Here is a 25,955-nt window from a genome sequence, read left to right as displayed (position 1 = left end):
ATTGCAAATCCCTGCTCGCCTCCCATGCGCTGCACTCCTGGAGGTGGCCAGCATTTGGCACGCAACCTCCTCAGCTTGCTCCCTGCAAGGCTGCCCGATGCTGGCCCCCTCAGGCAGTGGCCTCGAGGGCCCAAGATGTGAGGGGGGCCTGCCTGCGCCTTCTCTGCCCTCTCTGGCCACGCAACTGGACTGCCTCCTCCCTTGTGCCAGGCCGCGCAACGGAGGCATGCCCGCGTCCTGGGAGTCCCTGCGGTGGGAGCGGCCCCAGCTCCTCCTCCTCCCCATCTCTGGGGCGCTGCGGTCACTGGTAATCGCCCACTGGCAACTGCAGTGGGTGGGAGCTGCACCCAGGCAGGAGGGAACCTTGCCCGGTGCTCCCAGTTACCGCTGGCGCCAGGAGAGGCGATGGTTGGCATGAGCCGTGACTGGCAGCTCCACAGGCATTGGCAGAGCGCCGTGGCGCCATGCTGGCGTGCGCAGAGCCGTGTGCCATCCCGGCCGATGCTCCTGCCCAGCACATTGACGCCGTCTGCCCACCTGGCTGACGACCGAGGGCAGAGGCAACTGACGCCTTTCCACTTTCCTGGCATTGCAATATCTTGAGGTTCAGATGGCGATATATGAGGATGTTGAAAAGCAAGCATCTCCCAGCCCTACTCGTAAGGCTAGAATTTGTATTATATTTTTTATTGGTTTTCTAAATACATACAAACCTGTCTAAATTATTTAAATTTAACACATTTTCTTTTGAAAATTAGGTTTCCTGCTCCTGTTGCAAACATATGTCCATTACTTTCTGATGTCGCCACTTTATTCTTCTTTAATCTCCTCTTCATCCTTCTCTGGATGTTAGCCCATTCTCACAGCTGACTTTTCCAGTTCTCTTGCACCTCTTTTACTTTTAAGAATATAAAATCCTTTTCATGTGTGTAGTCTTCAGACCTGGTGTGGAGATAGATCATTGCCACCTTCCTTTGTCCAGTTCTCTGCAATGTTTACAAAGTCACTTTTCATTCCTTTGAGATCACGTCCCCCAGCCTGTGTGCAGACTGCGGATACAAATAACTCTCCAATAAGATGACCCCTCTCTGCTATTAAAATTCCACTCTGGGGTTCTTCCTCAGCACGCAGTTAAAAAACCCCAGTCTTTTCACAAATGCAAGCTATTGCCAGATTTAATTAGCAGCCGTTCATCTTCTTACCCTTAATTGCTCTTACACTCCTGGTCCAGTCCAAAGATAATTTAAATAAAGTCCATTCAACCTCGGTCAAGGGGGGGGCATAATAAAACATTGTTAAATCCTTCATTGGGCGTAAATCAAATGCCCCCCCCCTTTCCCTCGGTGTCAGACAGAATAGCATAGCTACACACGGCTCATTCATTTTGCAGGGGAGGAGAAGAAAGAAAAAGACAATTTGGAAACCAGATGAAAACAGAGTGTCTTGTCCTCCCCCTTCCTTCCTGGCTGTTGTAAGGATTTTCATGCTTCTTAAAAATCAAATACCTTCAGCAAACCCAGTCCTTTCGGCAGCTGATTGGTTGCAGCCCTTTGTCATATGCCCTTTGAGGAGGGCCTCATAATTAAGGCCAATACAGTTGAACCTTTGGCTCCCCAACGCTGCAAACCCAGAAGTGGCTGTTCCAGTTTGCAAACTATTTTTGGAAGCCAAATGTCTGACGGGGCTTCCTGCAGCCAATCGGAAGCTGCACTTTGATTTTCAAACATTTTGGAAATTGAGCAGGCTTCCAGAATGGATTCTGTTCGGCTTCCAAGGTACGGCTGTATTCCAAATTAAGGTAAAGGGTAAAGGGACCCCTGACTGTTAGGTCCAGTCGTGGCCGACTCTGGGGTTGCGGCGCTCATCTCGCTTTATTGGCCGAGGGAGCCGGCGTACAGCTTCCGGGTCATGTGGCCAGCATGACTAAGCCGCTTCTGGCAAACCAGAGCAGCGCACGGAAACACCGTTTATCTTCCCACCAGAGCGGTACCTATTTATCTACTTGCACTTTGACGTGCTTTCGAGCTGCTAGGTTGGCAGGAGCAGGGACCGAGCAACGGGAGCTCACCCCGTCGCAGGGATTCGAACCGCTGACCTTCTGATCGGCAAGCTGGTTTAACCCACAGAACCACCCGCATCCCTGTATTCCAAATTAGTGAGGAATAAATCACAAATCATGCTGGAGGTTCATCCATGGGAGGGAGAAACTTGCAGGTCGCAGCTGATTGGCAGATATGGGCTTAAGCAACGCCGTGGGGTGCAGGGAACTCCCCAGAACCCCCTGAGGAGCATTGCCAGGAATTTTACCCCATAAATCCTGGCTTTCTCCTGCCCTGGAGGGCAGCAGAGCTCAAACTTCACGGATCGTGACGTCAGCCGGAAACCTGTAAGGCTAGAATTTGTGGACATCCAAGGGGGCAGAATGTTGGGAGGTGAAATAAAGAGCTCCTTCAACTACAGAACAGCCATGGCCCCCAACCAAGATGGCTTTGAAAGAGGATTAGGCGACTTCACGGCGGACGAGGGGGCTCTCCATGGCCGGCAGCCCCAATGTCCTCCACGGAGGGAGGCAGCAGTGCTTCTGGAGGGGAGAGTTGCTCTTGTGTTCGAATCCTGCTCGGGGGTTTCCCGTAAGGGGCCCCTGGGAGAAGAGGAGGCTGAGCCAGAGGGGCCGTGGGTCTGATCCCACAGGCTCTCCCTATGCTCTGAAGGAGGCGGCTCTTGGTGCGAGAGGTTGGCTATGAGCCAGTGGTGCCTCTGGGAGCCTCCAGTGCCAGGAGCAATAGACCCCCAATGAACCTCTGTGGGGCAGGGGAAGGGCTGCTGCCGCGCTTGGGGCCAGACTGGAAGCTGGACAAGGGAGAACATGGCGTGTTCTCAGGAGCGACCGGACGGGGAGGGTGGGGGTCGCCATTCCTGGTGGGGAAAGACGCAGACTGGAGCCAGTCGAGAGATGCGGCAGAGCCAGAAATAATTTATTGCACAGGTGGGTGGGGTGAATATAAATAGGGGGAAGACCCCAACCCAGTCGGAAGACGAGGAGACAGTCACGAGTGCGGGTTTCCTGCGTATGAGGAAGGGTCAAAGCTCAGCGGCCGAGAATCTGCTTTGGGTAAAGAGGGTCCCGGGTTAAGGTCCCGCTGGCAGCATGTCCAGGTGTGGCTGGGTGAGGCTTCCTGCCCGAAATCCAAGCTGGGGGTGCTGCTGCTGCCAGTCCGTGTCGGCATTGCTGAGCTAGAGGGAGCAAGGGTCTGACTCTGCTTAAGGCGGTCCTGGGGGGTCCTGGGTGAGATGCTCCCCCAGGCTGGGCCATGAAGGGGGTCAGGAGGAAAGGGGCGTGGGGGGGGGGCTTCCACTCAGCCCCTCAAAGAAACATCCAAGGCAACAGCGGGGAGGGGGGTGGGAGGAATGTGGGATGTCTTTGGAGGGGCAGTTCCTGCGAGTGCCCCCCCGGCAGCCAACTTGTGGGAGGCTGGAGGGGTGACCCATCGCCCCCAAACAGACAGCGCAGCCCATCCTCCAGGTCTGTGGGCTGTAGACAAGCTATGTGCTTAGAGAATTGGTGGAGGGTGCTGGGAGCTGTAGCTCTGGCAGGGGCGAACTACAGTTCCCAGGGTTCTTTGAGGGGGGGCTCATGTGCTTTAAGTGTAAGGTGTGGGGGAGTCTGGGAGTAGCAGCCACTGCTCTCCCCCTGACTGTAGGCCTTTCATTTTGGCCTCAGCCCTCTCCGAGCCCCACTGAAGAGAGACGGGGAAGACAGGGTTCAGCTAGATGACCACAGGGGGTCCCTTCCAACTCTACGATTCTGTGATCCTCCCTGCGATGCAGACTCGGGTGGCCCCAAGCCAACCCAGCTGCAGCAGCAGGATGGGGGGGGGGGCTAACAAGGCAAAGCAAGAGCGTTGGAGGGGGAGAAGACCCCCCCCCATTTCCTTCATGTAAATCAGTTCCTTCCAGCAGGGAGGCGGCTCCAGTGTTTGGAAGGGGGGGTCCTCAGTCCAGGCCACTCCCCCCCAAATACTTGCATGGGGGGCTGGAGAGTCCAGGGCAAAGTCCAGAAGCCTTAGAAGCCAAGGGCACCCTGGCGATCATCTAGCCCAACCCCCTGCCAGGCAGGAATCCCTAAGAGGCGGCCCCGATCTGCCGCGGCCCCGATCCTGTTTGACCACACGAAGAACTCCCTTGGAAGGAGGCGGTCTTTCCTGCAGGGCTTCTGGGCAGAGGTGGGGGGCCCGCTTCCTGGGGGGCTCCTAGCAGAGCTGGCGCTGCCTCCACCAGGCCTGGATCTGGGCGAAGGGCACCTTTTGGGCGTGCTCCGGGCAGAGCCTGGGGTCGTCGGCCTTGCCGGTCCGCAGGGCGCAGAGCAGGGCGGTTCTGCAGAGGTCCTGGCAGGGCTTGTGGGGCTGGCGCCCTTTGTGCATCAGGAGCCAGAAGCGCTGGAAGAGGCCCTCGTCCGTCTGCATGCGCCGCACCAGGGCGTCCCAGTCGGCCGGGAAGGCGCTGGCCAAGCCGTAGGCCTGGCGGGCCCCATAGAGGCGCTGCCACTGGGGTTTCGCACCCGGCACGTTGGCCAGCGTCAGGTTCAGGATGAAGGTCTCGTGGTCCAGGACCTGGAAGGAGCTGCCGGGACGCGGGCCGTCCACCTGGTAGACGCGGTAGCCTGGGCAAGAAAGGGTTACAACAACAACAACATTGGTTCTCGTTTAGAGTAATTTCACAGAACAGGAAAATCTTTCTTCCTACTGTTTGGACAAACAATCAAATGCAGATTATTGAATTATAATAATAGAGTCGAAACCGCAAAGTGATAGAGGGAAGTCAATAAATTTATAAGGGACTCAAACCAATATGGAGGACTTTGTGTACAAAATATGTACGTATTGGTTTGAACTTCCTAAATAATGTTGGTTATTGAAAAGTATTTTCATTTTCATTTTTTTGTTGCCTTTTGTTGCAGTTTTTAGTTTTGTCGTTTTTTCTCTCGTCTTTTTCTTTCTTTTCTTTTTTCTCTCTCTCAATGTTATTCTATTTATCTTGATCTTTAGGGGGGGCAGATGTGACCCCCAACCCAGCTCTCCTACCCCACTAGGAAGGTCAGGACAGTTTTATGAGTCCTTCTTAGGTGAGCTGTGGAACTCCCTGCCACAAGAGTAAGCGATTGCCACAACTCGGACTGCTTTTGGAGAGGATTGGGCACTGATGCAGATGGGGGCCCCCATTTCATCCCTGGCCAGCCCTGGGGGCAGGATCCCCTCCCCCCAACTCACCTGGGTTGAGGTTGACGTAGGTGGTGACGCTGGGGGCCACGAAGGCGATGCCCACCGGGCGCGAGAGGGTCTCCTCGTCATAGAACAGCTCAAATTCGTCCAAGTGCGTGTGGCCAAAGAACTGCCCGGCCACTGTGCCCTCAAACCTGGGGGGGGGAGGACAGGGGTAAATGTGGGGCCAGCTGGGATTTCCTCTTCCCAGAACCCACGGCCGCAGCCTGGGAAACTGAGGCAGGGCAGGGGGGGGCCAAGGGGAGAATGGGCAGCGGCCTCCTTTCTGGCCCAGCCATGGGGGGCAAGAGGCAGGAAAGAGCAGGATTAAGGGGGCCAGGGGAGGAGGAAGCCCCCAACTGGACTAGATGGCCCTTGGGGTCCCTTCTGACTCCCAGAGCGGCATGGAGAGAGGGCAAGGTGGCGGGGGGGGGGGCATGCAAGCGTCTCACCTGCTGATGATGCGGTAATAGTTCCACCCCCAGGAGCGCATGCAGTGAGCCGGGGGGATGTGGCCGATGATGTGAACCTGGGTGGGGGGCAAGAAGAAGAAGTGGGGCTGAGAACCATTCTGGGGGGCTGGACTGGCACACAGCTGGACCGGGCAGGAAGGAAGGAGTCTGCCCCCCGTCCGCTGGCCGTGCCCGTCCCCCACCCCCTGTGAAGCCCCCTCACCTTCTCGCCTTGCTCCTCCGCCCCCTGCAAGACCCCCACCAGCCACTGCAGCTGCCCGGCCGGGTCCGTGGAGTTGATGAGGAGCCAGAAGTTGGCGTCCGAGCAGAAGTTCATGTTGAGGGAGACGAGGCGCAGGCCGGGCTGCACCAGGAGGGTGTAGAAGCCCCCCAACCTGCGGCAGGGAAGAAAGGGGGGGAGAGGCGTCAGGACGCGGGAAGGAAAAGAAGCCCCCAGCCCCCTTGCTCTCCCTCAATCCAGATAAGACGGAGGCCCTGTTAGTGGGGGGTTCCCTAGACCAGGTGGGAGGGAGGTCGCCTGCTCTGGATGGGGTTACACTTCCTCTGAAGGAGCAGGTTCGTAGCTTTGGGGTCCTCCTGGATCCTTTGCTGTTGCTCAAGGCTCAGGTGGCCTCAGTGGCCTGGAGTGCCTTCCATCAGCTTCAGCTAGTGGCCCAGCTACACCTGTCTATGCTCTGGTACTCTCAAGGGAAAGGGTAAAGGGACCCCTGACCATTAAGACCAGTCGTAACCGACTCTGGGGTTGCGGCGCTCATCTCGCTTTACTGGCCGAGGGAGCCGGCGTACAGCTTCCGGGTCAATTGGCCAGCATGACTAAGCCGCTTCTGGCAAACCAGAGCAGCGCATGGAAACGCTGTTTACTTTCCCGCCGAAGTGGTACCTATTTATCTACTTGCACTTTGGCATGCTTTGGAACTGCTAGGTTGACAGGAGCAGGGTCTGAGCAACGGGAGCTCACCCCGTCGCGGGGATTCAAACCGCCGACCTTCTGATTGGCAAGCCCTAGGCTCTGTGGTTAACCCATAGCACCACCCGCATCCCTAACCTCAAGGTTAGATTACTGCAATGCGTTCTACGTAGGGCTGCCTCTGAAGATGGATCAGAAACTTCAGCTGGTGCAGAATTCAGTGGCCAGGCTGCTCACCGGAGCAAGGCGGTTTGAACATCTCACACCGATCCTGGTCTGACTGCACTGGCTACCCATTAGTTTCCGGGCCCAATTCAAAGTGCTGGTTTTGACCTATAAAGCCTTAAAAGGCTCAGGACTGCAAAACCTCAAGCACCGCCTCTTTCCAGATGAACCCACCCGGACCCTGAGATCATCTTCTGAGGCCCTCCTTCGTGTGCCTCCTCCTTGAGAGGTCCAGAGGGTGGCAACATGAGAACGGGGCCTTCTCTGCAGTAGCTCCCTGTCTGCGGGATGCTCTCCCCAGGGAAGTTCACCTTCATTATACACCTTTAGGCGCCAGGTGAAAACGTTCCTTTTTAACCAAGTCTTTGGTTGATCTTATTGACATCCAACGTTCTTTTAGAATCTGGCATTTGGGGGGGGGGTGTTGGGTTACTGCTTTTGGTTGGATTTTATATGTTGTGGTCTTGTTGCGACCCACCCTGAGACCTCTGGGTATAGGGTGGTGTATAAATTGAAAAAATATTATTATTATTATTCCGTATTTTTCACTCCATAAGACGCACCTGACCATAAGATGCACCTAGTTTTTTAGAGGAGGAAAACAAGAAAAAATATATTCTGAACAAAACAGTGGATGTATGATTTTTGTGGTTCATGCTGTGGCCACAGACATGTGATCTGATGGTAAAAATCCTGAGGATCCATGGGCTTTTGCCTCCCCCCTCCCAGGCAGCCTCTTCCAATCCCACCGATCAGCTGTTTCCTTTCAACACTCCCTTCCCTCTTGTTTGCCTTAGTGTCTTTTCCTTAGCTGGAGCAGTTTTTTGCTCCTCCTTTTCTTCTAATTTCTCTCCTTGTTGCTTTAGTCTTCCTGTTTCCCCCCTTTGCAAGTTTGCTGTCTTTACCTCCCCCCTCCCAGGCAGCCTCCTTTATCTCTAGCGTCCCTTATCTCTCTCCCCATCGGCAAACGATCAGCGGCTTTGTTTCAACACCCACTTCCCTCTTTCCAAAAAAAAAAAGCAAAAAAAAAAAGCATGATCTGCTTTTCACCCTTGGGCAATTCGGCTCCAGGGAGCACGCATTTGCTCCATTTCTCCTTAGTTTTTAGGAAGAAAAAGGTGCGTCTTATGGAGCGAAAAATACGGTAATAATAATAATTCCACTCTCACTGAGCCTGATACGTAGAAGTGTGGGACCCCCAAGGACTCTCAGGCTGGGATCCCTATGAAATGTGCAATGCCCCCCTCCAGAGCAGGACCCCCGCCTACCTGAGGGTCCCCAGGGCATGGGGGGGCAGCCAGGGGCGCCAGGCTTTGGCCATGGCCTCGTAGAGCCAGGAGGAGGACTGGTTGCCCACCACGAAGGGCGGGGGGAAGGCGTTGACGGGCACGGCCTCGTGGTTGCCCACGGCCGGGTAGACGGGCAGCGGCCCCAGGTGCTTCTGGATGAGGGCCGTGATGGTGCCCAGCGCCCCCAGCTGGTCAGCCCGGCTCTGCTCCCAGATGTTGTGGGCGGGGATGTCGCCCGTCCAGTAGGCCAGGTCAAAGGGGCCGGATCCTGCCAGGTGCTGCAGGAGGCTCTCCAGGGTGTGCAGGGGCAGGTCGCAGCGCCCATAGGTGCCCCAGAAGCCGGCCCCCGGCCCGCGAGACGGGGAGCCCCCTCGGCAGCACAGGGCGTCCTTGCAGTCGGGATTGCTGCCGGGGGCGTAGGCCTTGTCCCAGTGCAGATCGGTGAGGAAGAGGATGCGGGAGGATGGGGCGCCCGGCGGAGGGGGCGCGGGGGGCACGACGGGCGGCTTGGGCGCCCGCGGCAGGGTAACGTTCCAGTCGGAGTAGATGTCCCAGTGGCCGCAGCGGGAGCCCACCAGCAGCCCGCAGATCTCGTCCGGGCGCAGCACCGAGCGCCGCCAGGCCGTCAGGAAGTCGGGCACAAAGAGGCGGATGACGTCCTGGCACACCTGGGGGGTGCCCGCGCGGAGGCGCAGGCAGACAGCCACCCCCGTGCGCTGGATCCAGTCCTGGCTTGACTGTAGCTGCAAGGGAGGGGAGGAGAGAGAGAGGGTCACACCAAGGGAAGGGCGGGGTGGGCTGGATGATGCCCGGGGGGCCCTTCCCAGTCCCTGGTTCTGTGGGAGCAGAGCTAGGAACCCAGTCAGACTCCAAGGAACTGGGAGAGAGCAGGGTTCGAATCCCTACTCTGACTAGGGGCAGGGGGGATTTGATTTAAATCAAATCAATTTACCGTATTTTTCGCCCTATAGGACGCACCGTCCCATAAGGCGCACCTAGTTTTTTTGGGGGGAAATAAAGGAAAAACATTTTATTTCCCCCCCAGGCGCGGGGCTGGGGCGGGGGAAGCCCAAGCTTCCCCCGACCCCAGCCCCCAGAACAGGCAACTCTCCGCAAGCCGCGGGAGCCCTGTGCGGGCTCCCATGGCTTAGGGAGATCTGCGCGAAGCCTGGAGAGCGAGAGAGGTCGGTGCGCACCGACCCCTCTCGCTCTCCAGGCTTCAGTGGAAGCCTGCATTCGCCCCATAGGACGCACACACATTTCCCCTTCATTTTTGGAGGGAAAAAAGTGCGTCCTATGGGGTGAAAAATATGGTAAATCACTAGTCAGTAAGACTTGATTTACCATATATTTCTGTGTATAAGACGCCCCCAATTTTTAGGGACTCCAATTTAAGAAAATAGGGGGGAGACTGCCCCGTGTATAAGATAACCCACAGTTTTTCACATCATTTTAAAGTAAGAAACCCTAGTCTTATACAATACAGTGATTCATTTTTTTACAGAAAGACTCATTCTTGCTGGTATAATCTTCATATCTACAACCAGATAAAGGTCTCATTTTTGGATTTACATGTGCAAGTGGGACTGGAAAGAAAGAGTATTTCATTATTGTTATGATTATGGTTTAACTACAGAATTAACTGTGTGGAATTTATGAATTTTGTAATCACTTTCAACGGATCGATAAGAATAGATGATGGAAATTATAGTTTCTAGCTACAGCACAGGCTTATTTGTCTTGGAAGGAGATAAAACCAAGAAGTTTGGATATATGCCTGGTAGAAATGGTGGAGAGCCAGATTTCCTCCAACTTGGGGTGTGTCGCAGTGGAAAGCGACAGGCGTGAGAAAGTGAAAGTGAATTGCCACAGACAGATTGTCGAAGAACAAAGGGAAACACAGAAAATAAACATCCACACAGAAACAGACTCAGAGGCTGTTAAAAATAAACGAAGGATCTACGATGGAATGTCTTATTGGAACTACCTGGACTAATTAAGGGAAGCAGCACAAATGTGAGATCACTGGGAGATCATCACTCCCCGAAAATGGAAAACTTAATAAATATTATTACAGTCATACCTCGGGTTACAGATGCTTCAGGTTGCGTTTTTCAGGTTACGGACAGCCGGAACCCGGAAGTACTGGAATGGGTTACTTCCGGGTTTCGGCAGTCATGCATGTGCAGAAGCGCCAAATCGCAACCTGCGCAGACGTGGGTTGCAAACACTGCGGGTTGCGAACGTGCATCCTGCACGGATCACGTTCGCAACCCAAGCGTCCACTGTATTATTAAAAAACAAAACGGAGGATCTCCTCCAAGTCCACCTTCCAGAGTTCTTTTCTGCTTCTCCAGAGAGCAAGAGATCCCAAAGCGCCGGATTAAAAGATCAGGACTCAATATTTGGAAGAGCTTTGTGGCCCTAAGAGGGGCTTTAAGGGGGTGGGGGCTCCTTCCTGGGAGGTTTCTAAGCAGAGCTTGCATGGCCACCTGCCCAGGATCCTTGAGTGGCGATTCCTGCCTTGCGGAGGGTTGGACTGGATGACCCCTGGGAGTCCCTGGTCCCACTCTAGGACTTTCTGTTCTTACACTCTGCCAGGCAGCAGAGAGCTGACTCGCTGTGGCTGCCAGACTCCCCTGAAGGCCCATCAGGATCACAGCCGAGGCCCCGATCCAGCTTCATCGTGGAGGTGCTGCAGCCGCCCAGCAAGTGAGGAAGGAGCTGAAGGCCAGTGGGCCTCCCTGTCCAGCCCCTGCCTCCTCGTTTTATGGTGCTTTTAATTCTGTTGGGAGCCACCAAGAGTGGCTGGGGAAACCCAACCAGATGGGCAGGGGATAAATAAATATACCGTATTTTTTGCTCTATAAGACTCACTTTTTCCCTCCAAAAAAGTAAGGGGAAATGTGTGTGCATCTTATGGAGCGAATGCAGGCTGCACAGCTATCGCAGAAGCCAGAACAGCAAGAGGGATTGCTGCTTTCGCTGCACAGCGATTCCTCTTGTTGTCCTGGCTTCTGAGATTCAGAATATTTTTTTTCTTGTTTTCCTCCTCCAAAAATAAGGTGCATCTTGTGGTCTGGTGCGTCTTATAGAGCGAAAAATACAGTAATCATCATCATTATCACCATCATCATCTCAGGGCCAGGAGGTAAGGACGAGGTCAGGGCCAGGGCTTGGCAGGGAGGGGCGGGAGGAACAGGGCAGCCTCCAAATGGGAAGCGGTTGCCACACACATGCAAATGCCACCTCTGCAGATAATCGCAGGATGCAGGAAATTAAATGCATAATCCGATAATTGAGGGGTGGCGGAAAAGCGCCCCAACCTGTGTTTCCTGTTTCAGGCAGGCAGGGGTCTCCTGTGCCCCACGGCACCCCCATCATCCCTTCGAGGGCACCGCTCAACACCCCCCTCCCCCCTTGCCAAGGGAGCAAATGGCCCTGGCCAGGGATCTCTGTGCCAGGCAGGGCACCCCCCCCCGCTCCCGTGACCAGAGGAAGGTTGGGATTAAGAGGCAAAGAGAGGCCCCGCTCCGGAAGGGGTCCTGGCACCCTCTTGGTGGGAGGGGGGCAAGAGGCAGAGAAGTGCCCAGCAGCAAGGATAGCAAAATGGGCCAAACTGAGGCCCCCTCCAACTCCAGTGGGGGGGGGCAGTGGGGGCAGAAGCTTCTCCTGTGCCAGAAAAGGAGGAGCTGGACAGAAAGGGGAGAGTCAAGAAGCTCTTACCTCTTGGCTGAAGGAAGAAAGAAAGAAAGAAAGAAAGAAAGAAAGAAAGAAAGAAAAGAAAAGAAAAGAAGGAAAGAAGGAGGTCCTTTGTCAGAGGCGCTGAAAACACACCTCATTCCGAAAGAGGAAGTCACAGAATTGTGGAATCGAGAGGGAACCCCAAAGGTCCTCTAGTCCAACCCAATGCGGGGATCTCAGATAAAGCATCTTGGACAGACAGCCGCCCCCCAGCTCTGCTTAGAAACCTCCAAAGAAGATGAGCCCCCCCTTTAATCTGACCCTCAGGAAATTTTTCCTGACGCTTAGTCAGAATCTCCTTGTCATGTGAGTTTCCTGGACGGAGTCCCGCCCTCGGGAGCAGCAGAAAACTGGCTGGCTCCCCCTTCCCCGTGACAGCTCTAGAGATATTTGGAGACCCTCCAGAGGTCTGAAGAGAAGGCCCGTGTTTACTCTGGCACAAGTCGTCCCATCCCCCAGGCTGTTTTGCCGCCCAGGCCCAGAAAGGACTCCCCCCCCCTCAGACTTGCCCAACCTGCTTCCCCTCTGGCTTGGCGGAAGGATGGGCTGGGTTGGGGGGAGCAGCTGGCAAACTGCATTGCCCCACCGGGGCCAGGCCCTGGGGGGCAGGTGGGGCAGAGGGAGACAGCCGGGCACCCAGAGCAGCAGGGAAACCAGGCAGCCAGGGCCACACAGGGGAGGAACTGCTTCATGGAAAAGTCTAATGACACCGGGAGCCAGAAGCTGCCGCCCAGAGCCAAGGTAGCTGGGCCTCTGCCCAAGTCGCTTGGCTGCCAGAAGAGCTGCACATCTGGAAGGAAGAGGTGGGGAGGGGCTGGTGGGGCTGGCGCCGTCCCACTCCACCTGCTACGGACCTCTGGCATTGCTTAGACCAGCCTCTGCCCAGCTGGTGCCCTCTGCCAGGTGGGCTGGGGCTGCTGGGAGGCGCCAGCCACAGCTTCTGGAGGAGGGGGGGCACCAGGTGGGTAGAGGCTGGTCTAAGGGACTGGGCAATTCTCATACTTTATGGGGGGGTCAATTCTTTGATTCTGTAAGTTGGCACCCTAATTCTTCCCCTCTCCATCCTATCTTCACAACACCCCTGCAAGGTCGGGCCAAGAGATGTTGACTGGTCCAAAGTCACTCCCTGAAGGGGGATTTGAGCCCTGGCTTCCAAGCCCAGCACTCCAACCACTACACCACACTTCCTCCCCAGAGCAGCCAGCAAGGCAGTCAGCTGACTCACCTGGGGGGGGCACTCAGGGGTGCTGTGGCTGAGAGTGACTTCCCCCTTTGCCAGGGATCCCGTTGCATCTGTGGGGTCTGGGTGGCGGGAGCAGCCTAGACTGTGCTGGGCTCAGCGGGCAGCTGCTGCCCCCCAAGCCAGTCTCAGGCAGAAGCAGGGGCAGCTGCGAGGCCGTGGCCTGGAGTTCAGAACTTGTCCAATTCCCAATGAATGGATTTAGCTGCACTGCAGGGGGTTGGGCTAGATGACCCAAGGGTCCCTTCCGACGACAATTTGATGATGGCCTAAAATCTCACTTGGAGGGGCGGTTGCTGGCAGCCTGTCCCTGACCCCTTTAGGGCTCCCTCCTCTGCCCCCCGAGCTCCACAAGACAGAGGGATTCCTTCGCTTTTGATACCTGCATTGCAGGGGGTCAGGCTAGAGGACCTTTGAGGGTCCCTTCCCACTTTACAAATCTAGGATACTAAGAAAAGCTCACATTCAGAGTAAAGGAAATGAAAGGTGTCTGTAGACATGAGACCTCCTGCCAGGTCATTTCAGGAATAATTGGGAAGATTTCCCACAGGACTCCCTTCTCTTGGGGGGGGGGGCGTCCCAGAAGGAAATTCTTTGGGAAGAAGAAGAGCAAGGAAGGGCAGGGAGGAGAGGGCGGATTCTGGCTTCTCGCAGGGATCTGTGAAGCCCTGGGGCAGCCTTGACCCACCCTGACCCCCTGGTCACGGGGCAGAGAACTGTTTTGCAAAGGGAAGGTCCAAAGGTTCTCCTGGGCCAGCAGCCTCTTCAGACTCGGGTGCAAAACATCTCCTGCCTGTGTGACGGGGGGGGGGGGGGGCAGCTGCCGGCCAGGGAGGGCACTCCTGGCTAGATAATAAGGCTCCGGCGAGTGGCAGCTTCTGGAGCTGCCCCCTGCATCTGGGGTTTCCCTCGGGAGCCACCCTCTGCCCCAGCTTCCCCTGCTTGTAGGGCAACAGCCTCTGACAGGGAAGTGGGGCAGCCGACGCACAACTAGGGTTCAAGTAATGGGGAGAGGGGGCTGCGCTCTGGGCCTCTTCAGGTCAACAGGGCCTTTTCTGCTGTGGCCCCAGAAAGGCTTTCAGGGAGGGGAATCGGCCACGTCTGTTCACCCTGGTTTCCTCGGTCCCATCGGTGTCGGGTAGAATCCCAGGCTTGTAGCGTTGGACGGGACCCCGCGAGGCCATCCAGCCCAACCCCGCGCAATGCCGACTGTCTCCCTCGGCGCCTTAAAAGCGGCCATGTCGGGACCGCGGCGCCGCTCGGGTCGCTTTCCTGGCATCCTGTCAGCTGATTCGCGCTGGGAAACAGAAGCCGCGGGTTGCGGTCGGAAGGGGCGTCCGGGGGGGCCGCTTCTCCTTTTGGGGGGCGGGGAGAGTGAGGGACGTCGCCCGAGCGGCCCGCCCCGTCCGAGCCCCGCTGCCCCCCGGCCCCCCATCCCGCGCGCCCCGGAGACCCACCTGCACGCCCACGTCGAGGGCCAGGAAGAGCGCCTTGCAGGCGGGGCAGCTGAGGTTCCTCCAGCCGAAGCGGACGCCGGTCTCGGGGAGAAGCTCCGCCAGCGCCGCCGCGTCCTGGGAGCCGCCGGCCCCGATGGCCCACGGCCCGGCCAGCGCCCCGGCCAGCAGCGCCCCCCAAAGCAGCGCCCGCGCCGCCGCCGCCGACCCCCCCATGCCTCGCTCGCCCGACAGCAGCCCCGACGCCCGGGAAGAGCCTCACTCGGCGGCTCCCTTGCTCGCAGCTCCGAGCTGCGCTTCCTTCCTGCTCGGCTGCGGGCGGAGGCGAGGGGCGGGCCGGGGAGGGGCGTCGGCGGGCCGGAGAAGCGCCCCCGCCTGTCCGCCCACCCGTCGACCGGCTGGCCTCCCTTCCTTCCTCCCTCCTTCCCTTCTTCCCGGCTCTTCTCCTGCGCGCCCGGAGCCAGCGAGGGAGCCGGGCGCGCGCGGCGGTGCGGGGGCTCCGAGGGGGCGTCCGGGGTTGGGGGGCTTCCCGGTCTCCCCGCGCTCAGCCTCCTTGCTCCGCGGCGATCAGAGCGCAGCTGCCTCTTCCGGCCCGGCTCCAAGATGGCCGGCCCGGCGTCGGCGCCCTGCGCGGCCCGAGCCGGGGGGGGGGAGCAGGAGCCGCGGCTGCCCCCCCCCAAGACGCGCGCGATTCAGGGATCGGGGCCGGGCGCGGCGTCGGAGCGGACTGAGCCTCCTGGCCGCGCGCAGTCTATCTGGACAGGGGGCCGGGAGGGCTTCGGACCCGCCAGAAAATATTTGGGGGGCCGAGCTCCCCCAAAGTTGATGAGCATTGCCATTCCAATGGAGTGGGTGCCGCGTCATGATCGATTATGCGTCTTGATCGATATTACGTTCCAAGTTGGCACCCCGGTAGGGGGCTTTCTAACGAGACCCCCGAGGTCTTTTCCGGGGGGACGGGGAGGCGCAAAAAGACTCCCGAGAGTCTCGGCCTCTTCAGGAGGGCGTCTGCGGAGGATTATTATTTATTAAATAAATGCTTTGTTTATTTTGCAAATAAAAAACAACCAACAGCAACAATCCCAAATCGAAACAAAAGAGAAAAATAGAAACAAGTAAACTAAACAATTAATTTTTAATTTTTATTTTAGTCTGCGGAGGATTTTATTCCGGCCTCTATTTCAGACACAAGGTGGAGGAGGGCGAGCCGATCCTGCCGGGCGGGCGGCTCCTACACGCGTGTAAATGGGGGGTGGGAGCCGCGGGGCGGGGGCCCCTCGGGGGCGCAGCGCCTGCCTGGCGAGCCGAAGGTCCGAGGGGGCGCAAAGCGCGCTGGCACCAGCCCAGGTCGGCCTGGGAGCCTGAGACCCAGGAGAGCCTCTGCCGGTCCGGGCGGGAAATATGGGGCTGGGCCCCGTGGCCTGACTCGGCCTGGCAGCTTCCGCGGCCCGCTGCGCTGCGCGCGAGGAACTGGGCGGCGGGACCGTTGCCTGCGCGCCGCTCGCTGCCTTAAGCGCCCGCGCCCCTTCGTCAAAATGCAGCATTAAAATGCAGCGCGTGGATCGCAGAATATTCAGGGAGCCGCTGGCAGCTGTCAGTTAAGCCTGAGTGACAGGCTGCTGCCGAACCCACCCACGTAAACAGTTCGCGGCATAATTGCATAATAATTGTCAGGCGAGAAGCGCGCATGAAAAGACATTCCTCGGCTGCGCGATGGGGTTTCTGCGGGGGGATTTCGGAAGAACGACCCTCCCAGCGGCCGCTCCCTGCCTTCGCGCAGCCTCGGCCAGGAAATGAAAAGACCCCAAGGGAGCAGGCAAGGCTGAGACGTTTCCTCTCACTTGGGCCTTAGAATTGGAGAGTTGGAAGGGAACTCCAGGGTCATCTAGTCCAACCCCCTTAAAATGCAGGTATCTCAGCTGAAGCACCCAGGACAGGTGGCCGTCCGATCTCTGCTGAGAAACCTCCAAGGAAGGGGAGCCCAACATCTACTGAGGAATAGCTCTTGCCGCCAGAAAGTTCTTACTTCATGTGCATTTTAAAAAGGATTTTGAACCTCTTGCAAGGCAGGGGGTTGGACTAGATGACCCTAGGTGTCTTCTCCAGATCTGCAATTCTATGATTCAATAATAATAATAATAATAATAATAATAATAATAATAATAATAATAATAATATTCTGCCCGGACACTGAGGTCCAGCTCTGAGGGCTTTCTGGCAGTTCCCTCATTACGAGAAGCAAAGCTACAGGGAACCAGGCAGAGGGCCTTCTCGGTGGTGGCACCCGCCCTGTGGAACGCCCTCCCTTCAGATGTCAGAGAACAACAACTACCAGACTTTTAGAAGACATCTCAAGGCAGCCCTCTTTAGGGAAGCTTTTAATGTTTGATGGACTACTGTATTTTAATATTTTGTTGAATGCTGCCCAGAGTGGCTGGGGAAACCCAGCCAGATGGGCGAGGTATAAATAATAAATTATTATTATTATTATTATTATTATTATTATTATTATTATTATTTGACTGGGTTGCCCCAGCCACTCTGGGCAGCTTCCAAAAATTATGAACATTTAAATAAGCACCACCAGTCTAGGTGCCAGTCAGCTGGGGGGGGGGGAGGGCACTGGTGGTGGACCAACCTACAGAAGCGGATGGGTGCAAATGCCCCACGGCATGATGGGAGTTGTAGTCCAGCAACCTCTGGAGGACTGCGAGTCCCACCTCCACCCTGTCCAGTCAAGGGTGAGGCCTCTGCCTTCAGCTGGAGGCTGGGGAGGGAGCAATTTCAGATGATTGGCCTTTGCTGCATCCTGAAACTCAGCTGTGATTTGTGACCTGGGAATCGGACCCCCCCCCCCCCCGTTTACTCCCTTGCAGGCCTGCTGCAAGCTGCCGCTGCCTCTCTGCATGAGCCTCCAGTGGTGTAGTGGTTAAGAGCGGTAGTCTCATAATCTGGGGAACCGGGTTCGCTTCCCCGCTCCTCCACCTGCAGCTGCTGGGTGACCTTGGGCTAGTCATACTTCTCTGATGTCTCTCAGCCTCACTCACCTCACAGAGTGTTTGTTGTGGGGGAGGAAGGGAAAAGAGATTGTTAGCCGCTTTGAGACTCCTTAAAGGGAGTAATTCAAGGATTATCTACAGAAATATTATAAAATTAATGAACTTTGAAAAGATGTTGGTTTGAACCTTGGTGGGGACTAGCTGTTATGATAAAGATAACGGGGATTATGATGGTTTATGTTATTAAATTTAAAAAAAGCTGAATGGAAAATAAGGTTTTATTTTAAAAGGAATGTTAAGAGATTAGGATTTGCTGAATTAATAAGGTGAACTAGAGAACAAGAAGGGGAGGTATGAAGAAGTCAAAGAAATATGTGATTGAAAAACTGTTATTGAAACTGAATTGTTTTTAATATTTTTCTTTTTCTTTTTGTGTTTATATAAAATTGGAAAATCTAATAAATATTCATTAAAAAAAAAGAGACTCCTTAAAGGGAGTGAAAGGCGGGATATCAAATCCAAACTCTTCTTCTTCTTCCAACCCGCAAGAGGAATTCTGCCGGGGAGCCGCACTGCAGGGCTGTTGTGCGCTGCTCTCAGGAGTAAAAGGCATGGAGAACATTGCAGGGTTAATGTTGTGTTGTGTATTGTTTATATATTGTACTGTATTGTTTTTTCTTTCTTTTTCTTTTTCTTTTTTTCTTTCCCCCCCTCCTTTTTGTAAGGTTTAAAAGTAATAAATATTTTTTTTTTTTTAAAAAGAGAACATTGCAGGGTTGTCAGACAGGCTGGAGCAGGGCCGGATTTCGGTTTGATGCGGCCCTCAGCTCCGGAAGGTAACAGGGCCCTTTCTATGTCCAGCTCTCCTTTGTCAACAACAAATTGACGCTGTTTTTTGTGTTGAATATATGCTAGATGGCAATTGATGGACTTAATAGTTATCTCAAGCCATTTGCGCATCACAGAATATGTATTTTATCAAAGTCATTGTTGAGCTGAAATACAATGAAGAAGAAGGATATTAACCGTGAAATACAATGATGAAGTATATTAATAGTGAAATAATTATGAAGCTCTAACTTAAAATGATTTTTGATTCATAACAAACTTAATAACGCAAACACATTGGCATTTGGCAAGAACAAAGGTTCCTTTTAGAAACACAATTTACAAAGACTCATCATCTAGTTTCTAGAAACTTGCTAGAACATGAAATAATAAGAGGTGTAAATATATGATGCAAATGACTCATAATTATAAATAGCAGAATGTCGGCACCCTATATATAGAAAGGAGCAAACCAGTGATATTTGAGGGAGCAGGCTAGCAGGCAGGGCCCATGACTTACATCAGAGGAGCCGACACAACACAAAACATGGTTGCTGTATCATAGAATCATAGAGTTGGAAGAGACCACAAGGGCCATCGAGTCCAACCCCCTGCCAAGCAGGAAACACCACCAGAGCACTCCTGACATATGGTTGTCAAGCCTCTGCTTAAAGACCTCCAAAGAAGGAGACTCCACCACACTCCTTGGCAGCAAATTCCACTGTCGAACAGCTCTTACTGTCAGGAAGTTCTTCCTAATGTTTAGGTGGAAGTTTAGGTGGAAGTATGTTGGTTTTATTTGTTTTTTATCTTATATTTTTGAAATATCCAGTTGTTTTTTCCCTTAGAGTGGGGCCCTAAGCTAGAGCTTGTTTAGTTTATAGGTCAATCGGGCACAGGGCTGGAGCAGCTCCTGTTGGACAGGCCCCAGGGCCACTGCTGGACCTCCTGGCCGGCCTCTGCACCAAGGACAGCTGCCCCTCGCTGCCCCAGAGGGACTGGCCAAGTGGGAATGGACCTCCTGATGATTGACAGCGATGGGGGCAAGTTCTGCCTCCACTGTGCCTGGGCAGATGACATCCGCCTTCCCACTGGCGGGAGGCCTGAGAGCTCCCCCATCTCCCCCATGGCCCAAGACTCGGACCCTGGCCAGCCCAGCATCTGGCTGAGCTGCCTTAACAATAGGCATGAGGTGCCTTTGTGTGTTTTAATGAACTGAACAGAGGGAAAGTTTCTGGGGGTGCAGAGATGGTGTGAATGAACTTAGTGCTTATCTTATCTTTTAATTGCTATTTTGTGGATGTTTTTAATATCGTTTTATAGATGCTAAATGCTGCCTTGATTTGTTAATCAAATGACTTGCCGTAACTGTGAGGCTTGGCTTATTTTTTAGTTGCTGATTTGCTACGTTTTTTATAGATTGCAGTTTGTTAATTATTTTAGATGACGTATGCTGTATTCATGATGTGCTGTTACGTTTTATTATGCTTATTTATTGGTTGTAAGCCGCTTTGAGATTTATTTGAATGAAAAGCGACATAGAAATATTATCAATCAATCCAATCAATCAATCAATCTGATGCCAGAGGGGCCGGGTGCTGCTAGGCGACACCGCAGGGTTGTGAACCAGAACCACTCAAACCATTCAGCATGGACTACATTGCTGGGGGGTCGTAAGGTGCTCTGTCTCCCAGGCCTTTCGGATCTGCAGATTGGAGAAGGAAGTGGATTTGGCCTTCGCAGCAGGGTCTGTTTCTTAATGTTTGACACTAAATAAGGGGAGGGACTCTGCTGCAACCTTCTGGGGGGTGGGAAGTTTGCAGTCAAACCTAACCATGCCAGTTAGTATGTGAGGGGGTAAGAGGCAACTTTGCTCTCTTCCTGTATCTTTCCACAAAAGCGCATTCACCTGCAGGATAAAGCATGACTGGGAGCTTGGATTAAGTAAGTAAAGCATTTTTAAACTTACTTCTGAGTGTGGTCTCTTTCACTGCCTGAGTGTCGGAGGGGCCTCAACTGCCTCAAGCAGCTGGAACAAAATAAAAGAAGGTTGAGTAGCCCCGTGGTGACCAAACTTGGCCCTCCAGCTGTTTTGGGACTACGATTCCCATCATCCCTGACCACTGTTAGCTAGGGATGATGGGAGTTGTAGTCCAACAACAGCTGGAGGGCCAAGTTTGGCCACCCCTGGAGTAGCCTATTCCTGTGCTTTGTGAATCTGCCTGACAATGGGGTTTAAATGCTTGTTTGTTTTGTAACCCAGGAAAATCTTTAATAAAAACACACACTTGAAAAGCTCTGTGTGTAAGCCCAGAGATTTTAAGGACAGGCCCCAGCTGTTTTCCCTCTCTGTGTTCACCCACACATGTGGGTCTGTAGAGGATTAAATATAATTCATATATCATCTTGCTGATCCCCATCAGTGGGGGCTTGTGGAGGGCGGGGGGGGGGGCTGCTAGCATCCAGTTCCAGCTATGTTTAAACCTTGGGTTTCTCTGCAGATTTCTGGGGATGGCTTCCCTAGGGACTTTGGAAAAAGGCGAGGAGGAGGAGGAAGGGGTGAGCTGTTCAGGCAATGCCCAGGCCCAGAATGTTGGTTTTTGTCAGGCTGGGTGGTGAGGCTGAACTCCCTGCAGGCTTGCAAGGGCAAAATGCTTGGCGAGTCTCTGCAGAGCTTCTTCCAAGTGCGCTGTCAAGGCCTGTTTGAGCGGAGATTCCTGCATTGCAGGGGGTGGACTAGAGGACCCCCGGGGTCCCTTCCAGCTCTATGATTCTATGATAGTTTGTGTCATCTGCAAACACCGTCTCTCGGATAAGGCGGGTTAGACAATTTGCCACTAAAAAATGTAACTTATTCTGCTTAACTGTTTAGGACAAGTTATAGACTTGTTGTTTTAAATTGTACCATGAAGAGGGAAGGTATGGATAATTCTGGTGTAGATGGAGGAGTCTATGAGCAGCCACCACCGAGAAGGCCCTGTCTTGCGTTCCCACCAGGCCTGTCTGTGAGGGTGTCTTCCCCCAAAGATCTTGAGACCCAGGCAGGCTCATCGGAGGGGAGACGGTCTTTCCGCCCCCTTGGAACAAAGCTGTGGAGGGTTTTATCAGCGGCACTTTGAACTTGTTACGCAAAAATCTAGGTGCGAGGCTGCTCAGTCCCCCAGCTGGTTGAGCGGAGCCCGCGGGTCCCTGCGAAATAAAGGGAGGAGTCCAGCCACCAACTGGAGGAAATAGCTGTAGACCAAAGTTTATTGCGCAACAGGTTCAAAGAGGAATTTTGAACCCCGAGGATGGGGTGACAAGGACTTTTAAAAGTTTCTATCTTATCCCAGCATACAGTTCATTAATCATTAATCATCATCACTACATCATTGCTACATCAGAAAAGGGGAGCGTTATACATGATTAACATAGGAGGAACGTGTTGGGGCAACAGGCGGAATACAGGATATGCATTGGGAAGAACATTCTAAGCACCTACTACAAAAGGATAATGGAACTTTGGTTTGCCTAGTCTGCCACCTGGGCAAGTCCGGAGGAGTGCCTTTGCCCAGCGATTGACACCTATGAGTACCTTCCTGTGAGCATGGTGGTGGAATGAAGGGAACTGGCAAAGGAGTTGATTTTACAGTGGTACCTCAGGTTACATACGCTTCAGGTTACAGACTCCGCTAACCCAGAAATAGTGCTTCAGGTTAAGAACTTTGCTTCAGGATGAGAACAGAAATTGTGCTCCGGCGGTACGGCAGCAGCAGGAGGCCCCATTAGCTAAAGTGGTGCTTCAGGTTAAGAACAGTTTCGGGTTTATACACAGGAGAAGCAGAAAGAAATGGACATTGATCGATTTTTGAAAATAAATGGACTACACAAAATCTCTCAGGAAAAACAGTTAATGTTGAATTATAAAATAATGGATCAGGAGGTGGAAGGGGCCATCCAGAACATGCAATTAGGTAAATCTCCAGGACCGGATGGTTTGACTTCAAGATACTACAGATCTCTGAAAGAATGGTTAATACAACCTTTAAAGGAAGTCTGTAATGAAATACTGGAAGGGAAAAGGGCACCAGAGTCATGGAAGGAAGCTTACATTACACTTATACCGAAAACAGAGACTGAAAAAGACACAGCTTAAGAACTACAGCCCCATATCGCTGCTTAATGTGGATTATAAAATTTTTGCAGATATTTTGGCTAAAAGATTAAAAAAGGTGTTAGTAGAAGAAATACATAAAGACCATGCGGGCTTTCTCCCGGGCAGACATTTGTCTGATAATACGAGGAACATAATTAATATCTTAGAAAAACTACAAGTGAATATTAATACTAAAGCAGTTCTGATATTTGTGGACGCGGAGAAAGCCTTTGACAATATTTCTTGGAGTTTTATGAAGAAGAATTTACAGGGGATGGGGGTAGGTCAAGGTTTTGGAAATGGTATAGGTGCAATTTACTCAGAACAAAAGGCTAAATTAATTGTGAACAATGTAGTGACAGAAGAATTTAAGATTGAGAAAGGAACACGACAAGGTTGCCCAATCTCCCCATTGCTTTTTATATTGGTCCTGGAGGTTCTATTAAACATGATTAGAAGGGACCAATTGGTTAAAGGTATACAAGTCGGAGCTAAACAGTACAAACTGAAAGCATTTGCTGATGATTTGGTATTGACTTTACAGGAGCCAGAATCTAGTACCAAAAGGGTACTGGAACTGATTCAAGAATTTGGTCAGGTAGCAGGCTTTAAGTTGAACAAGACGAAAACTAAGGTTTCAGAGAAAAACCTAACGTGATTGAGAGAGATAAGTTTCAGAAGAAGACAGGATTAACACTGGTTAAGAAAGTGAAATATTTAGGGGTTAACATGACTGCTAAGAATGTGAATCTATTTAAGGATAACTATGAAAAATGTTGGATTGAAGTGAAAAAGGACTTAGAAATATGGTCAAATCTGAAGCTATCACTGTTAGGCCGAATTGCTGTGATAAAAATGCCAAGGATGTTGTTTTTGTTTCAAACATTGCAAATCTTGGACAAAATGGATTGTTTCAAGAAGTGGCAGAGAGATATCTCCAGATTTGTCTGGCAGGGCAAGAAGCCTCGAATAAAATTTAAGATATTAACTGATGCTAAAGAAAGAGGTGGATTTGCCCTGCCAGACCTTAAACTTTATTATGAATCAGCCACTTTTTGCTGGCTGAGAGAATGGCTGCTTCTTGAAAATACTGATGTGTTGGACTTAGAAGGTTTCAACAATGTATTTGGTTGGCATGCATATTTGTGGTACGACAAGGTTAAAGCACATAAAGCGTTTAAAAACCATATTGTCAGAAAAGCACTGTTTAATGTCTGGATAAGATACAAGGACTTGTTAGAAAATAAAACCCCAAGATGGTTGTCACCAATGGAAGCGAAGGCTCAGAAAAAACTCAATATGGAGGCCAAATGGCCGAAATATTGGGAAATTCCGGAACAAGAGGGAGACAACTGCAGAGCTTTGAAAAATTAAAAAATAGAGTGCGAGACTGGCGCCACTACTACCAAATAATGGAGGCATATAATTTGGACAAAAAACTTGGCTTCCAGGTGGAAAAATCAAAATTGGAAACAGAATTGTTAGATCCCAAAGTTAAGAATTTGTCAAGAATGTATAACTTGCTGTTGAAATGGAACACTCAGGATGAAACGGTGAAATCTGCTATGATTAAATGGGCACAAGATGTTGGACACAACATTATGATGGCTGACTGGGAACAGTTATGGACCACAGGTATGAAGTTTACGGCATGTAATGCCTTAAGAGAGAATTTAATGAAAATGATTTACAGGTGGTACGTGACACCAGTCAAGCTTGCAAAAATTTATAACTTACCTGACAATAAATGTTGGAAATGTAACGAGACTGAAGGTACATTCTTTCACCTTTGGTGGACATGCCCAAGGATTAAGACATTCTGGGAGATGATTTATAACGAAATGAAAAAGGTATTTAAATATACCTTCCTGAAGAAACCAGAGGCCTTTCTCCTGGGCATGGTCGGCCAATTGGTGCCAAAGAAGGATAGAACTTTTTTTACGTACGCTACAACAGCAGCAAGAATACTCATCGCAAAGTATTGGAAGACACAAGATTTACCCACCCGGGAAGAATGGCAGATGAAGTTGATGGACTACATGGAATTGGCGGAAATGACTGGCAGAATCCGGGACCAGGGAGAGGAGTCGGTGAAAGAAGATTGGAAGAAATTTAAAGACTATCTGCAGAAACACTGTAAAATTAATGAATGTTAGAAGGATGCTGGAATGAAGTTATATGGCTTTAGCAGAAATGTTATAAAGAATTAAGTAAAAATAGATTGTTAATGGACTAAAGGGAAAAAATAAGGTTAGATTGTGTTAAGATAAATTATAGGACAAAAACTGAGAAAGATGGAAAGGATTTGCTGAAATAGCTAACTGAACTGGAATACAAAAAAGGGAGGTGTGAGGAGGTTGTTGAAACAAGTAAATGAAAGATAAGATATGGAAATATTGGATGTGTTTTTAATTGTTTCTGTTTTTGTTTTTGTTTTATTAAGATAAGTAGTGTTTTTGTTTTTCCTGTATTGTATTGTATTGTTCTGTTTAACTCTTTTTTTTCCTTTTTGTAATTTTTAAACTCTTAATAAATATTATTTTTTTTTTTTAAAAAAAGAACAGTTTCAGGTTAAGAACGGACCTGCAGAACGAAGTAAGTACTTAACCCGAGGTACCACTGTATATGATTGATAGAGCTAGGTAACTTCCCTGAGCTGTCAAGTCAAAAGGATACATTTGTGCATAATATTTGTAACATTTAACAACTTTAAAGATGTGCTGCCCGCCCCCCCCCCGGTAATTTCCGTAACAACTGTGCCTGGAAGCAGCCGCGAGCGAGGGAGTCCGGAAGGCACCCTGGAGACGTGAGCAAGGGCCGTAATTAATCTAATAGATGAAGTGCGGCAGCTGCTCTTGCGCCCCTTCAGCCAGTAATGACATGAGCCTCCAGTCAATCTGAAGGCTGGCGATTGGATTTCATCCTGGCAGCGGCGTCGGCTGCAGCAGGCAGGTGGCCCTGGGCTTTGCCCCCTGGCCACGGGCAAGGAGCTTTTGGGGCGGGGGGCTTGTCTCCCCCCGACAGAAGCTGCCCCCTCCCCACAGCTCCATTCGCCAGCCTCAGGTTCGTTCCAGGGCGGGGGGGGGGGGTCCAAGTACCCGGTTTCGGCCAGTGGGTGGCGGCCTTGGCAGAGCTTTGGTGACTCTTCTGCTGCAGAGAACACAACAGAAGCGTTTTCGGTGCCAAAAATCCTCTCTTGGCTGCCTTCTTTCTTGGCTCCTCTGATTGGCTGGCGTCCCTTGCAAGGCGTAGACAGACAAGCCACTTTGCCCGCCCCTCCCTGGCTCCTCCCTGCCCATAGCGTGCTGTTTGTGCAGTGCAGCAACATCTTGCTCTGTGTCGTAAGATCAGGAGGACAGAAGCAGATCTTGCCCAGCAACCTCCTTTCGGTGGCCAGCCAGAG

At 52.3% G+C, this 25,955-nt stretch overlaps 2 protein-coding genes across 3 annotated transcripts in view; both read right to left on the bottom strand.

Moving 5' to 3' along the window:
- TIMM10B (translocase of inner mitochondrial membrane 10B) overlaps positions 1 to 25,955 on the bottom strand; it is a 270,934-nt gene that overhangs the window by 114,717 nt on the left and 130,262 nt on the right. The gene's annotated exons all lie outside the window — the stretch shown is intronic.
- Positions 2,950 to 14,925, bottom strand: SMPD1 (sphingomyelin phosphodiesterase 1). The gene is made up of 6 exons (XM_083609929.1): positions 14,594 to 14,925; positions 8,132 to 8,895; positions 5,934 to 6,105; positions 5,711 to 5,787; positions 5,268 to 5,413; positions 2,950 to 4,660 (listed from the first exon to the last, which is right to left on the bottom strand). Exons 1-6 carry the CDS (start codon positions 14,804 to 14,806, stop codon positions 4,251 to 4,253), a joined length of 1,782 nt encoding a protein of 593 aa, XP_083466055.1. The 5' UTR covers positions 14,807 to 14,925; the 3' UTR covers positions 2,950 to 4,250.

Source organism: Podarcis filfolensis (genome assembly GCF_964270895.1).
Source record: "Podarcis filfolensis genome assembly, chromosome: 4".
NCBI classification, from domain to species: Eukaryota; Metazoa; Chordata; class Lepidosauria; order Squamata; family Lacertidae; genus Podarcis; species Podarcis filfolensis.
This window is presented reverse-complemented; position numbering and strand designations above follow the sequence as displayed.

Excerpts from the sequence above, each read along its gene's own strand:
- SMPD1 (XM_083609929.1), bottom strand. The coding sequence starts at position 14,806 with ATGGGGGGGTCGGCGGCGGCGGCGCGGGCGCTGCTTTGGGGGGCGCTG. Across the intron at positions 6,106-8,131 it reads CATGCCCTGGGGACCCTCAG|GTTGGGGGGCTTCTACACCC; the intron begins GTAGGCGGGGGT and ends TCCCTGCCGCAG. Across the intron at positions 4,661-5,267 it reads CTACGTCAACCTCAACCCAG|GCTACCGCGTCTACCAGGTG; the intron begins GTGAGTTGGGGG and ends TTTCTTGCCCAG.